General features: G+C 40.9%; 2 protein-coding genes across 2 annotated transcripts; both read left to right on the forward strand.

The window, feature by feature from the left end:
• Positions 1 to 4799: 4799 nt before the first annotated feature.
• On the forward strand, positions 4800 to 10122 carry LOC135639577 (small ribosomal subunit protein uS14). Its single transcript, XM_065153394.1, has 3 exons — positions 4800 to 4944; positions 5471 to 5570; positions 9939 to 10122. Exons 1-3 carry the CDS (start codon positions 4883 to 4885, stop codon positions 9945 to 9947), a joined length of 171 nt encoding a protein of 56 aa, XP_065009466.1. The 5' UTR covers positions 4800 to 4882; the 3' UTR covers positions 9948 to 10122.
• A 3160-nt stretch (positions 10123 to 13282) lies between these two features.
• LOC135639575 (scarecrow-like protein 32) lies at positions 13283 to 15004 on the forward strand. Its single transcript, XM_065153392.1, has one exon. It carries the CDS (start codon positions 13509 to 13511, stop codon positions 14874 to 14876), a length of 1368 nt encoding a protein of 455 aa, XP_065009464.1. The 5' UTR covers positions 13283 to 13508; the 3' UTR covers positions 14877 to 15004.

Here is a 15004-nt window from a genome sequence, read left to right on the forward strand (position 1 = left end):
AAATTAGTTCACAAGGGCAAAAAAAGATACAGGTGATTTTTGAATTAGCTACCTAAGATAAAAGAAGAGAAAAAGAAAGGAAAGCAAGAAGACATTCAGTTGAAAGATATTCTTCAACATTATTAACAATTTAACATCTTCCTAAAAGGAATTAATTTTTCAGGTTTCAGTAGGTTATTCCTGAACATGATGAGTTCCTTAAATTCCAATTGTCTTATGGTTGAACATTTTATGAAATTGCTTTCTAGAAAAAGCATTGATTTTACTGTTTTGTATTAGATTTCTTGTTTTCTGATGTCTCCTTTTCCTCTAACTCATTTACATTGGTTACAGAATGGTGCATAACCTGTACATGTCAATCTCTGAGAGAAAAATTGGCAAGAAATGCTTCCTAATAAGCTATCATCCTACACAACCATTCTGTCTTACTGTAAGCTGAAGGCCATAAGAGAACATTATGTGCTCTATGACCATGACAAATGCGAAAAAACTATCATGATCTCATCTCACAATTGGTGAAAGGAACAAATGACAAAGGAAGAGGGAACTCTTACCTGGCTCCTGTTAGCAGCTCAATTCTTCTGCTCCTGGAAGAGAGGACTCGGAACTGCAGCCTGAGGGATGACTGTTCTCTTCTCCTGCAACTACAGTGAACATGTCCTTGTACCAACACAACAATCTCCCTACAACCCAACCTGGAGGCAGAGGGAGGATTTAAGATTCTCTTCACAGACTCCCAGCAGAGTATTCTAATGGGTGCTCATGGCATGCCAAACAAATCCCAGTCCCTTGGCCAGTGCAGTTTAGGCATATGAAGGTGAAAGATGGCCCAGGCAGTGCCAACAAATGATAGTATTATAATATGAAGAAGACCCACTTGTTCTATATGTTATTTTCCAAAATTATGGAGCACTACTCCAAAGAATCATTGGACAGACAGCTACACCTGCCATTGTAGATCACATGTGCCAAAGAATTTTATTATCATGACAAGTTGTCTCACCATATACCTATAAGTTCCATCAATACCTCTCCATACCAACATTTTCTGTGCTGATTTGTGAAACAGATAAGAGAAGTAGATACTTCTTTGGACAGATGTGGGTCTCTGTAATCTACATATTCTCTTGTGACTTGTAGAAGATCTATATGTTTATGCTACATTAAGCATTCATACATAAAGTAAGCTGAGCAGACACAGAATGATTAGTATTCACATGTATATATAATTGTCTTGCCGGTTGTGGCTGCTACAACCATTAGCTGGATCTGTCCTGGATGTTTGCAGATATATGTGGTGGGTGAGCCAAGAACATATTAGTTGATCACATCATGTGTGCCATCAAATAGTCCTCAATATTAATTCTCATCCAGTGGGTCCTCTCATGTACTTTGTTACTTCAATCATCAGCACCTTAATCCTCATCTACATGACTACTATGTGATCCCTTTGAATTGATTCCACCAGGATGATGTAATGCTGGTCCTGGGATCTACTTGATGCCAGAACGAGAGAAATTGCTTGCCATAGAATATATATGTATATATGTATGCTAATTATTGTTTTTGAGTGTTTAGCAGTGCTTGAAACCTCCTGTGACTGCATATGGATGACATGAATGACAAGGACCTCAAGAGATAAAGAATGGACATGGCAGGTCATCGAGCCTAGGAATGACCTTCCATTGGCTGCATATGGATCTGCAAGCACAAACCTTGGATCATGCCGGGGCAGATGCATCCTCCCGAAGGTCTTAACTACCTAGTAAGCATCACTTGTTCCAAGGGATGACACATGGGGAGGTGTGCATTATTGCCCCAATGATACAAAAGCCTCTTTCCTTTTCTTTGGGGAGGAGGAAAGCTCTGCTTCTGTCCCTGCTGTACTGACAGTGCCTCCTCCTAAACAATCCAATTGTAGGTGGAAATGGATGTATACAGAGCACATGGAAACTAACAAAGCTCCAAACAAAAAGCTATGAGCACAGTGGATAGGGATACAGATGTCGGGGTTGGGTGGTCTACCAAGAAAGGATCACAAGTGGGGGGTCATGTGGATGAAGTCTTCTTTTCTTGTTCCTCTCAGTGCACTGTATCATTCCATGTTTTCCCCATCTCACAGCCCTTCCTTTGGTTGTGTGTGCTAAAGCCAGGGAGAGACAGGGAGGGCCTACAGGGGAGCACGCGTTGCCGGGATGGGTAGGCACAGCCATATGAGGAAGATGACCCAAGAGAGAGAATATAGTAGGAACTAGGAAGAATGCATGAGCTCAGCACACAAATAGCAGAAGCCATTGCTTTCTCAGTAGGCTGATGAAAGACTAGGAAAGTGAGGAGCAGTTCTGTTGAATGCCAACGTTGTCAGATATATAACAAGGTACCTGTGTCCTGTAATGTTCTTGGTTGTGTTCTGCAGGAATGAGAAGAAAAAAAAGATTGTTCTTATTTGAGTGAGGTCTTTGTTTATGGAAGTTGAAGTGCAGCTGAGATTCTCATATGTTGCAACTTGTTTGATTTGATTGTTTTCTATTTGTTAGTGGAGACAAATTTTATCGAAAACAAATTAAATCAAACTTGTTTTTAAATTTTATCGAAAATTACTTAACGATACAAATTTTTAGGAGAATGAACTTTGGAATCAAACCCGACTTCAAAACTTAAATATGATAAGTTCCTTTCGATACCTAAATCAATTGATACGTGATATGAGTAAATATAAAAAAAGAATGATCTATATTTATAACTCGAGATCCGTGACTACTTATGATAAAAAAAATTATTCATAGAATTATGATGATTCATATTTTCTTACAATTTATATAGTGATAATGTACGATAAATTATCATCCACATGTCAAGTCGTAATCGGACGAAGAATATTATTAATATCAGTACTTTTTTGTTTAGCATGTAAACAAACAACTCAAAATTGCTACACTCATAAATTTAGGTAATTGTCTGATAGTTAAATCTTCCTCTTATACAAAGGAAGTGAGATTTCCCAACTGACACTTCTACTTTTGAGGGAGAAGAACCTAAATGGAGTTGAGCATCACTGACCTACTTGTTAAGTTGCAAACAATTGCCCAGATTTCATGAAGGCACCAACTTTTCCTTGACAGCTTGGCCAAGTGTTCATTTGGTAGACAAGATTTATCCCTTGCATCAGAGGTTAAGAATCTAGCGCTGACCTCACCACTCCACCAAGCTCATGTTGGTAGGGTGGTAGAATCCACAAAGAAAAACAACTTTGGAGGTGACAGTGATGGGATGTTGTAGTGGTAGTAAAGAGGTAGGATGATTGATTCTGCTACTGGATGATGGGAAAGATCACTGAGCTGTTCTTGCTGTGTTTGTGTGTTTGATGAAGACAAGGAGATCGCTTGACACCATCAAAAGCAGCATATCTATAGCTCGATGGCAATTGCAGCAACAAATACAGATGACTCTATTCGACATATCTATCCATCATTTTCAAGTCTCTTTAGGTTGACCTGTCTGCTGATCACATCATTCTTGGTTGAAACGATGCATAAATTCAATTGCCATTTCATCTTGTCTACTAAGAACAAATGCTTAAGCTGTTCTTCCTGGTTGAGAGTTGAAGCATATATATCCTACAATTTCAGGTCTTGTAACTTTTCTGAGAAAAAAACAATGTTAGTAAATAGAATCTGTCAGCCAATCCACATGCCAAGATAGATCATAATGTGTCAACAACTCCTTTATTAAGCTTAGAAAGAGATGCTTCACTCTGCCTAATCTAAAGCTCTAATAGAAATCTCAAAAGAATCACTCAGGTTTCTTATAGCTGAAGAATCCACAAGTGATTAGGTCAACTCCCTCTTTGTACCAGTTTTCTTGTGATTATGAATGCTTGTGGAACAGACAATGAGCTAAAGTGGTAAGGATGCTTTACCTGTTCATCACATCTGTACTTTTGCCATGCTTCATTGTCCCCTTAGCTGCACAGATGGAGTCATAACTAAGGTAGGTAAAGATAGCAGAATCTGAAGGAGATGGACTTGCTGTTTCCTCCACCACCTGATATGCTCACTAGACTGGTCGTTGTCTCATATTGCTTCCATTCATTGCACCCCACAGCTTTACAGGACATGCTCTCCTGTGGATCGAAAAGATGAGGTCAACTTGGCGAAGTGGGAGAGGATAAATATGAGGTCTTGCATTTGCGCCACATTGGGTGTTTAAATCGGTTCAAATCAAATCGGATAATTATACCTAATCAATTTTCGATTTAATAAAAATAAAATAAGTTAAATTGGAATCACTTAAGACTTGTCATATCAAATCGATTGAAGATTAGTTAATTTAATTTGATTAACTGATTTATAATTTTAAATAATATATATATAGTTCAAATGAATCGATCCGATTCGGTGAAAGTATTCAATTCAATTGAATCCAACCAGAATCTATCGTCCCATTAAAAAAGTCAAATCAGCTCCACCAAAATATATAGAGAGGGTATTTGATATTTTGTATAAAAATTTAAATATATAGAATTTTTTTAACTTATTAAATAAAATATCTCCACCAAAATAGTTGTCTGTAATTAGAAGGACTAAAATTTAGACAGAAATAATATTTAGCAGAAAGATTCTTAGGGGATTCGGCCCTCCAATCCATGGGCTTATTATGGACTCAGCCCATGGGCTTTGGAAAGCGTCTAAAGGCACTCCAAGAACTCTAACCGTCCGATCACGAAATGACGGCAGCGATCGTTTGCTTTCACTATGGAGTCGACCAATTGCTAGGGTTTCTAGTGGCGCTATAAAAGCTTGGACCCGTCGCTCGACGCGTTGTTATTGGTCGAGGGATTTGAGGCGATCGGGCGAGAGCGCGGCGCGGGGCGGGCTGAGATATGGGGCACTCGAACGTCTGGAACTCGCACCCCAAGAACTATGGACCTGGTTCTCGTGTTTGGTGAGCGATATCGGCCTTTTCTTCGTTGAATTTCGTGCTTTCGGTGATACCTTTATCTTGTGTGTCAAGGGTTCTACGGATTTCGTTTTGCCCATGTTTGATGTAGTTTCTGGAACTAGTTCGATTAAAGATGAAATCTTTCAGGGGAATTAAAGAACCTTCACTCACTCTCTTTGGTTAAGATCTTGATTGCGGCTGGAAAATAAGTATGCTATAACTTATTTTCTTACGAATTTAATGAAATTCGATGGAGCTTTGTAATTTATAACCTGAATTTTGTTAGCGGTAGATGTTCTTGTCATCCTTGTTCTCGAAAACTAATCTACCTGTTGTTGCCATAACCCTAGAACACAATGAGGAGTTAGAATTAACATCCCCATATCTATGTGTTCCAGAGGGCATACACTGGATAGCTTCGGACTTGTATTAGGCGATCTGATTCCTTTTTAGCCTTGTAAATGAAAGATGTCGTTTTGTATGATCTGCTGCTTCTTTATCATGGTGTGAACTAGCCTTTCTTTTCCAGCCGAGTTTGTGGGAACCCCCATGGACTGATCAGGAAGTATGGACTTATGTGTTGCAGACAGTGCTTCCGCAGCAACGCCAAAGAAATTGGCTTTATTAAGGTAGATTTATGCTTCTTCATTGATCAATGAATGTAGTTGGTTATTGTTGCTTCTAGCTTGTCTTTTGTCTTTTGTAAATACGTTAGTTTATTGGTGAAAGATATTTTCCTGTTTGAATTTATTGGAGGAAGACATTCATTTAGTCGACAGGATTTTGTTGAGTATATATATTATTTCTTTCTTTGAAGCAAAATTCATTTAGTTAATAGTTTGGTTAGTTTTGGCAATTATTTTGCATGCCTTATAAGATATTTCATCACATTAAAAAGCTATAAGATCGTTTGCAGAAAATGCTATAGATTACTGGATGCACTACATTGTAACAGTTATGCTTCTGCAGATCTTTTAAGTGTAACTGACTTTGACAAAGGTTTCTATTAGGCTAATTCTCTTGATACTAATCATTTGATTCTGTGATGATTTTGCAGCTGCTGTTATTTTCTGCCTCTGCGTTTTTCCTTCTTATTATTGTTGTTCTTCTAGAAGCTTTTGTCTTCCATTTTTCTTTATCAAAGATTGTTTACTTTTCTCCTTTTTGTAAGTTTAGATATTAACTTAGAATTACTTCTATGTTTGTGCTTGTTCTTGTTGCACTTAATGTCGTTTGATTTTGGCTTTCTAGACTTGAATTTTGTAGAATGGTCTAGGATGATGATTTTGAAAAGAAGTTTGATGTCTTTCAAAATGTTGTCTTACCATCATGAGTGTACGGTACCAGCTATTGAATCACTTTTCAAGGAACCCATTAGTAAACAAACTTAAAGAGTAGCAAGTGAATCTTTGAAAGATCTATTTTCTGTTCGTTTGTGTTTCTGCTTTTTTTACCCATTAGTAGTTGGCAAGACGTAATATAGCATGATGATGAAGGGATTAGCAGTGCTATATTCAGTCATATGTTTTCCACCTTGATTGATTGTTGAAGCAATCTGTATCCCCCAAAGGTGAACCTTAGGGTAGTCATGCTTGTAGAGGGTGATGAATTATTCTGGTTATTCAACATAAGAACCCTTTTTTTCCCATTCATTCCAAGCATCTAGGCCCTGCAGATGACAGTTACCAAAAAGAGAGAACATTGTTTGTCACTACCCGAGCCTGATGGGCTAACTAGCCTATCAACTTCGTTTGGTCTAAACCACTGATTAAAATGCTTAAGTTGAAGTTGATAGTAGTACACTCATCAGACCCTTATAAACCAATCTTAATATTGCCCACTTTCGATGTGGGACTAATCAGGGGTGTTACAATCACCATCACCCCCACTCAAAGGCTTGACGTCCTCGTCAAGGCCCAACATAACCCAGAGTAGGCCCTAGCATAGTGTATGTGAGGCGTAGCCCAGTGGTGGCTCTACGCTGTGACGAGTCTTCTGACTCCGTCTACGAGTAGCCTTTTCCTACTCGAGCCCCCTTACCATACCCAAATGCTAGGTCGGCTCTGATACTATAAAAAGATGTCACATCTTGGATTTTTTTTTTTTTTTTTTTCACACATTCAGGCCAAGTAGATAAACATCATTTTATTCATCATTCATAAACATTTATTATAATTCATTTATTCATCAAATCACAAATAAAAAAATAAGCATAGTAATGTTAATTTCAAGAATCATCTAAGCGGCTCTACCTAGCGGTAGAGGAAGGTTCGCTCTCCATTGGAATCCGATTTAGTGCTAGAGGGAGGTTGCTTTTAAAATAAAAAACAAAGAAAATTCAGTAACGTTGAGTAGGAATCCTATTAGTTAACTCAAAATGAATATATGATCAAAATTCAATCATCCCATTGGCGTATATCAAACACTCAAAGGAGCACTCCCTCAACAACGGATGGAGATGCTTTATCCTACGGGATGAGTTTGTGTTCTCCCAATAGCAGATGGAGGTAAACTCATATCGCACTCCCAACAACGAATGGAGTGGTGTCCCACACTCGCCAAAGTGGGGACACGTTCCTCCCAATAGCGGATGGAGGAACCGTTAAGCTGCCACGTCTGACGGCCCGCTAATTCTCGAAGGGAATCGCCCTACCTGCTCTCGGCAGGGAAATAAAATAATCTCACACTGGTCATGTTCATATCGGGATGAAATAACACATTTAAAACATCTCTTTCAAATATCATCAAATAATATAAATTAGTCCTCAATTGACTTGAACCCTAGTTCAATCAAGCCAATTGATCTCAATTTACTAGAACCTAATTAAACTGATCTTTAATCTTCATTTGACTGGTTTGGAATCAACTAGTATAATTTGGGCTAGATTAAGTTCATTTTAGGTTAAACTGATTTGAATAAGTCAATCAATTCGGAATCACCCTGAATCGATCTAGACTAATCAAGCCTAGTTTAGTTCAATCAATATTTGTGCTCAAATTCAACAACAATATTGGGTTGGATTGGGCTAGTCCATCTATTGGTCATGTGCATTACACATGACTAGGCATGCATCACACAAAGCTGGCCCAGCCCTGGCCCATGGACTGGTCATGTGCATCGCACGTGACCACCCATGATGGTTGAGCTGGGTTAGCCTACGAGTCAAGGCCTGACTCGTGGGTTGGGCCTAGCCTACGGGCTGGGCCTGGTTTACTGACTGGGCTTGACCAGTGGGCTATGGTCTAACCTATGGGTTGGGCCTGGCCTATAAGCAATTTCAATCCAATTAATATCCAATTTCATACCACGACATATATTCATTAACAATATAAACAAAAACATAATAACACATTAAAAGATAGATAAAGAGATAAGCTTTAATAAAAGGAAATAACATTTTAAATTTGAATAGAAATCATAATATTATCTATCTTTTAATGTGTTATTATGTTTTTGTTTATATTGTTAATGAATATATATTGTGGTATGAAATTGGATATTGATTGGATTGAAATTGCTTATAGGCTATGGCCCAACCTATAGGTTAGGTCATAGCCCACTGGCCAAGCCCACTCAGTAGACCAGGCCTAGCCCCTAGGCTAGGCCTAACCCACGAGTCAGGTCTTGACTCGTAAGCTAACCCAGCCCAACCATCATGGGTGGTCACATGCGATGCACATGACCAGTCCATGGGCTAGGGCTGGGCCAGCGTTATGTGTTGCATGCCTAGTCATGTGTAATACACATGACCAGTAGATGGGCTGACCCAATCCAACCCAATATTGTTGTTGAATTTGAGTCCAAATATTGATTGAATTAAATTAGACTTGATTAGTCTAGATCGATTCAGGGTGATTCCGAATTGATTGACTTATTCAAGTCAGTTTAACCTAAAATGAACCTAATCTAGTTTAAATTATACTAGTCTAGGGTGGTTCCAGACCAGTCAAATGAGGATTAGAGATCAGTTCAATTAGGTTTTAGTAAATTGAGTTCAATTGGCTCGATTGAACTAGGGTTCAAGTCAATTGATGGCTAATTTGTATTATTTGAAAGAGATATTTTAAATGTGTTATTTTATTCTGATATGGACATGACCAGTGTGAGATTATGTTATTTCCTTGTCGAGAGCAGGTAGGGCGATTCCTTTCGGGGATTAGCGGGCCGTCAGACGTGGCAGTTGGACGGTTCCTCCATTCGCTGTTGGGAGGAACGTGTCCTCACTTTGGCGGGTGTGGGACACCACTCCATCCGCTGTTGGGAGTGCGATATGAGTTTGTCTCCTTCTGCTATTGGGAGAACATAAACTCATCCCGTAGGATAAGCCTCTCCATCCGTTGTTGGGGGAGTGCTCCTTTGAGTGTTTTATATACGCCAATGGGATGATTGAATTTTGATCATATATTCATTTTGAGTTAACTTTTGGGGTTTCTACTCAGCGTTGTTGAATTTTCTTTGTTTTTTGATTTTCAAAGTAACCTCCCTTTAGTACTAATTCGGATTCTAGTGGAGAGCGGACCTTCCTCTACCGATAGGTAGAGCCCTTTGGATGATTCTTGAAGTTAACATCATTATGTTTATTTTTCTATTTATGATTTGATAAATAAATGAATTGTAAGAAATGTTTATGAATGATGAATAAAGTGATATTTATCTACTTGGTTTGAATGTGTGAAAAAAAAAAAAAATTCACGATGTGACATTGTTTATCGTCAATGTTATTTTGTGTTTCATTGTTTATATGGCTATTGGAAGTTTGATTTCATGTTCAAAATGGAAGCTTAAATTTCTACTCCTGCAATTGCATTACTTTTCTAGATCTTGTTATGTAGTTGAGTTGACATATTTTACTAGGAGGATCGAATAAGCCTACTTCTCTTTTTTTATTTACTTGTAATTTGTGTCTATATTTGTTGATCCATGGCTTTCTGTTGGTGCAATTAAGCACTTTCTGGCACAACCCTTCACTTAACTTGTTTGCTATTGGGTTGTGCAGTACCGCTGAAGATGTTTGCATTATTCGAGATGGAGCCTGCAGGATGGAGCTTGTCTCAGAAGTTTGTTACTGAACTCCATTAATGTGATCCTATGAATTTTGTTTACCTATTGAACTTTTTGATTTAGTTGGAACTTAACATAGTGATCTGAATCACATTGACTTGTTATGGTTGTTGATGTCATTTCTCCGGTTGTCCTATTTCATTCTTCTCATGCTTGAACTGCAGCCATATCTGTTTAATTCTATGCATATTTTTTTTGTAGAAATGAAATACATGCATGTTTCAATGTTGTATAACCTATGGCTCTATAGTCTCTTTGTACATGATGATGTAATTTTCAGAGGTCCAGCATTATTTTGGGAGGTCCCAAGGAAAGGTGTGTTTAATGTTGTATAACCTATGGCTCTATAGTCTCTTTGTATAACCCTATCGTTGCCATAGAGGAACCATGCCTTGAACGGTCGGAACAAGGTTCGACACTGCATGGTTCGATCCGTCGCCCACGTAGTAGTCGCGATCGCTCGCTGTAGCCGGGACGCCTTGTAGACCTCCACCCAGAACGCGCCATCGTAGTTCCCTTGTGCTGGTGATCGCCCACAATTCCGATTGGGCCACGAGGAAGACCAACTAGCCGGAAGGGATGGCGAGGAGGATGGTCACATGTTGAGGGATCTTGATGCGACAGGTAAATATAATTTTATTTCTTACATGTTTTTATATTTTTTTTACTAGATTTTAAGATTACATTTATGTGTATATAACTTACTAGATTTTATGGCGCCATCATCCATCACCAATGAGAATTGATCTAAGATCTAAATCCTCTTATCTCATAGAAGACACGTTCTGTGACTTTCTTCTTGGGCTGGGCTCTGATTTAATGGGCCATCTTGGCCCATTAACTTTATGGATCATGAATCTAAAGTACATGTGCATCGGTGAGGGGATTCTTAAATCTATCTTTAACCATGTAAACTGGATCTCATATCATTCCTACCAAGAAGATTAGATATTCCCCCCTAATTTGCACCATCCAAAAGTAATTTATGAGATTGATTTGATTGTGTATCACGCTATAAATAAAGCTGCGATTACACAGTAAATAAATAGGTTATATAATATTTCTCCTCCTTTCAGTCTTCTCGTTCCCTATTCAGTAAAGTTGCGCTACAGCAGTCCACACTATTCAGGGAGGAAGGTGAAATGAGCTTCATGCATTTGTTTTATTTTGTTGGATAAACTGCTAGGAAAAACTCCACCAAACTAATTAGAGATTGCTCCTCTTTCCAAAATTTCCCCACTGTCTCGATCCAATCTCATATATCATATACACGCACAGTGAGTCCCTCTGAAATGATTGGCATGCAGACATTTCAGGCCATCATGCATGAAACCAATAGCATAACTCAGGTAGAATCTTTACAGAAAGACCTTTCCTTTTTGCCACAGCTCCACATCCAAGAAAATTGTCTGTATCTTCTTGGCTTCATCATGTCCTGGGCATATATGCACTGTTTGTGTGCTTGTTTCCATCTCAACTACTATTGTCAGCGAGTCCTCAAAGAGCTGAGGGTGGCACCTTGAGCACATGTTCGCATTTCTTACTTTCATGCCTGAGCTCTCGACCTATGTGTTGTCCACTTGGAACAACCGAACAAAGAGTGCAGGAAAGCAAGAAAATTCTTCCTCGAGAAAGTTGCATGTCTTTTAGTTTGGCTATTTGTTCTCTGGCATTAGTACTGTCATCAGGGAATTAACAAAGCTCGCAGGCTTAACTTACATTGTTCTCCTTATATGCTTTCCACCAGATTCTTCTGATGCTCTTCTTGGTGTCTGTGCCTGTAAATGTACTTCCTACAAATCGTGCAACGACGAAGGTGGTCAGCTTTGCATGAAAGAGATGATTCGTTGTGCCATTTGCGTCGGTGTGGGTCTTCAGCTTTTCTGAGTTGGTGTCACTCGAGAACAAGGTAGATGCCAACGGACTTCAGCTTTTCTTCCTTCTGAATGTTTTGACTAGATATATATATATATATACAGTACTCACCACCATCACAAGCATCAATTGTTTCATCTTCTTATCTTCCCATTCTTTTTGTTGGAAGGATCATTCATGAGCCATCCCAACGTAGCATTCCTACGAGCCACCATCACAACGACAAGGTTCTCTCTCTCTCTCTCTCTTATAAGACAGCACAACAATGTTTATGGAAGAATTTTGACTAAAACATGCTGTTGTCGTTGAAATCACCCATATGTTTCGATCAATGATGTTGACATCTCACTTAATTATCTTCCTTGTAAATACGAGAAGATCTTTTCTTTACCTTATGCTGCCTTACCGACAGCAAATATTCTACCTCCTTGAGAGCTTCACTACTTAGTGTGCGCATGGCCCTCGTGGCTCTTTATATAGTCTTCCTTTTCCAGGATTGCATGCATGAACAATCAATCATGCAAGCTTTTGAGACATGAAATGGAATTTTAGTACAACCTTCCATAATATATTATGTATTGAGAATTCTTTGGAACCCCATTTGTTTATTTTTATTAGTCACTTGTGAGAGGTTACTATAAAATATTTTAAATTACCTTCATGATAAATAAAAATCATATATTAAATATTTATATGAATTATAATAAATTAAAATTTCTTATTGTCTCTTACTATCCATCCATCAGGTATAGGCATCCTTGAAGTCCCATAAAACATGAATTAGATAGAAGACATCAATTTATTTGAGTGTATCTCATTCAAGAAGTTGCAATATTTCATTGTATAATTAATTTATGAATTGTTTTTGCTATAGTATGATTTAGAACACTAATTAATTTTCTTTTTAGCAACATAAGTTTTATCTCTATGAAGTATATGTTTTGGGATGTGATGTGATATGAACGCAACCAAATTTGTGCAAACTGGTGAGGATAGAGAGAGGAACGCAATAGGTGTGGAACCGAGTGATTGCTACTTTGATGGAGAGCGGGTAAAGTGGCGGGCAAAACTTGGGAAGATGCATTGTAGTGAGAGGTCACACACTGATTGATATCACCCTGCTTTGGCCTGCCCGTGAGCATCTCTCTCTCTCTCTCTCTCTCTCTCTCTCTCTCTAGCTCTAATCAATCTCTGACAAGAAGACAAATCCCACATCTCATATACAGCCAGACTCCATAGCCGTCCTCCTCACATGTCATCAACATCAGAAGCTCACCCCTCTCTCTGTGGATAAAGTCCTTCCAGCCTCGATAGGAGGTGACCATCTTCCCAACCTCCACACATGTAGTCGACTGTACTTCTACTGCTCCCGAAGTGAACAGAGGTCTTGTACTTGTGAGTCAGGAATTTCTTGGGTTCGCTCACGCAAACCCTACTGCAAACTGGAGCATTGGGATTATCACATCAACCTGTTCGATCTCCCTTTCCATCCTCCATATTAACGGCAACAAGTAGAGATCCCAAAGCACACACAACCCTCTATATATGCCCTGCACAAACACCAAATCCACTTCTCTACTGCTATTCTGTACTGGTTTGCCTCCCCTTCTCTCTCTCTCTCTTTTTACATATGATGCAATTCACTACAAGTGTACCACTGCTGCCTCCTATCGGTCCCGATGGGTTAAGCCTGTTGTTGGAAGAGGACGACGCGCCGAAGCCCTCCTTAGGTGGTTCGTGGCCGTGGCGTGGCCGCCTTCTGGCCTCCCCCCTCGGCAGCTTCAACACCGCCAGCTGCATGGAGCAGCTGCTCATCCATTTCGCCAACGCCATCGAGAGCAACGACGCCACCCTCGCCCAGCAGATCTTGTGGGTTCTCAACAACATCGCTCCCCCGGACGGCGACTGCAACCAGCGCCTGACGTCCGCCTTCCTCCGCGCCCTTATCGCCCGAGCCTCGAGGACCGGCTCCTGCAAGATTCTCACGGCTGTGGCGGCACGTGCCGACGCCGAACTCGCCCTCCACCTCCACCGCTTCTCGGCCATCGACCTTGCCAACTTCATCGATCTAACTCCCTGGCACCGCTTCGGCTACGCTGCTGCGAACGCTGCCATCGCAGAGGCGGTCGAGGGGCTACCCCTGGTCCATATCGTCGATCTCAGCACCACCCACTGCATGCAGATGCCGACCCTCATCGACCTGCTAGCCAATCGTCCCGAAGGCCCGCCGTTCATAAGGCTCACCGTTTCAGGCCTCACGACGACTGCGGCGCCGCCGATTCTGAACATGACGTACGATGAATTGGGGTCGCGGCTGGTCAATTTCGCGCGTTCTAGGAACGTAGCTATGGAGTTCGTAGTGATCCCTACTGATCCCAGCGATGCGTTCGTTTCACTGATCGAACAACTAAGGGTTCAACAGTTAGTCTCCGAAGGCGAAGCCCTGATCGTGAACTGTCAGATGCTGCTGCACTACATACCAGAGGAGACGGTCGGAGTGATCGCCTCCACCACGAACGTAAGTCCACCAATGCTCTCCCTCCGGACATTGTTCCTCAAGGCTCTACGAAGCCTGGGGCCTACACTGGTGACGGTGGTGGACGAGGACGCCGACTTCACGGCGTGCGACGTGGTCAGGAGGCTGCGGTCGGCGTTCAACTACCTGTGGATCCCGTATGACGCGGTGGACACGTTTCTACCCAAGGGGAGCGAGCAGCGGCGGTGGTACGAGGCCGGGGTGGGGTGGAAGATCGAGAACGTGATCGCGGAAGAGGGTGTGCAGAGAGTGGAGCGGCTGGAGCGGAAGGGGAGGTGGGCGCAGAGGATGAGGGCCACGGGGTTCCGGTCGGTGCGGTTCACGGAGGAGGCGGCGGGGGAAGTGAAGAGCATGCTGGACGAGCACGCGGCTGGGTGGGGGATGAAGAGGGATGAGGAGGACTTGATGCTCACTTGGAAAGGGCACAACGTGGTGTTCGCCACGGCTTGGCTGCCTGCTTGAAAGCAACAGTACTATTGCATTGCAAATTAGACTGCCTCTGTAAGTGCTATTTGGTGCTGATTCATTGCTTAGATTACCATATTACTGACCATCGATTCTCATCTCTCTCTCTCTCTCTCTCTCTCTCT

Source organism: Musa acuminata, chromosome BXJ3-6 (assembly GCF_036884655.1).
Source record: "Musa acuminata AAA Group cultivar baxijiao chromosome BXJ3-6, Cavendish_Baxijiao_AAA, whole genome shotgun sequence".
NCBI lineage: Eukaryota > Viridiplantae > Streptophyta > Magnoliopsida > Zingiberales > Musaceae > Musa > Musa acuminata.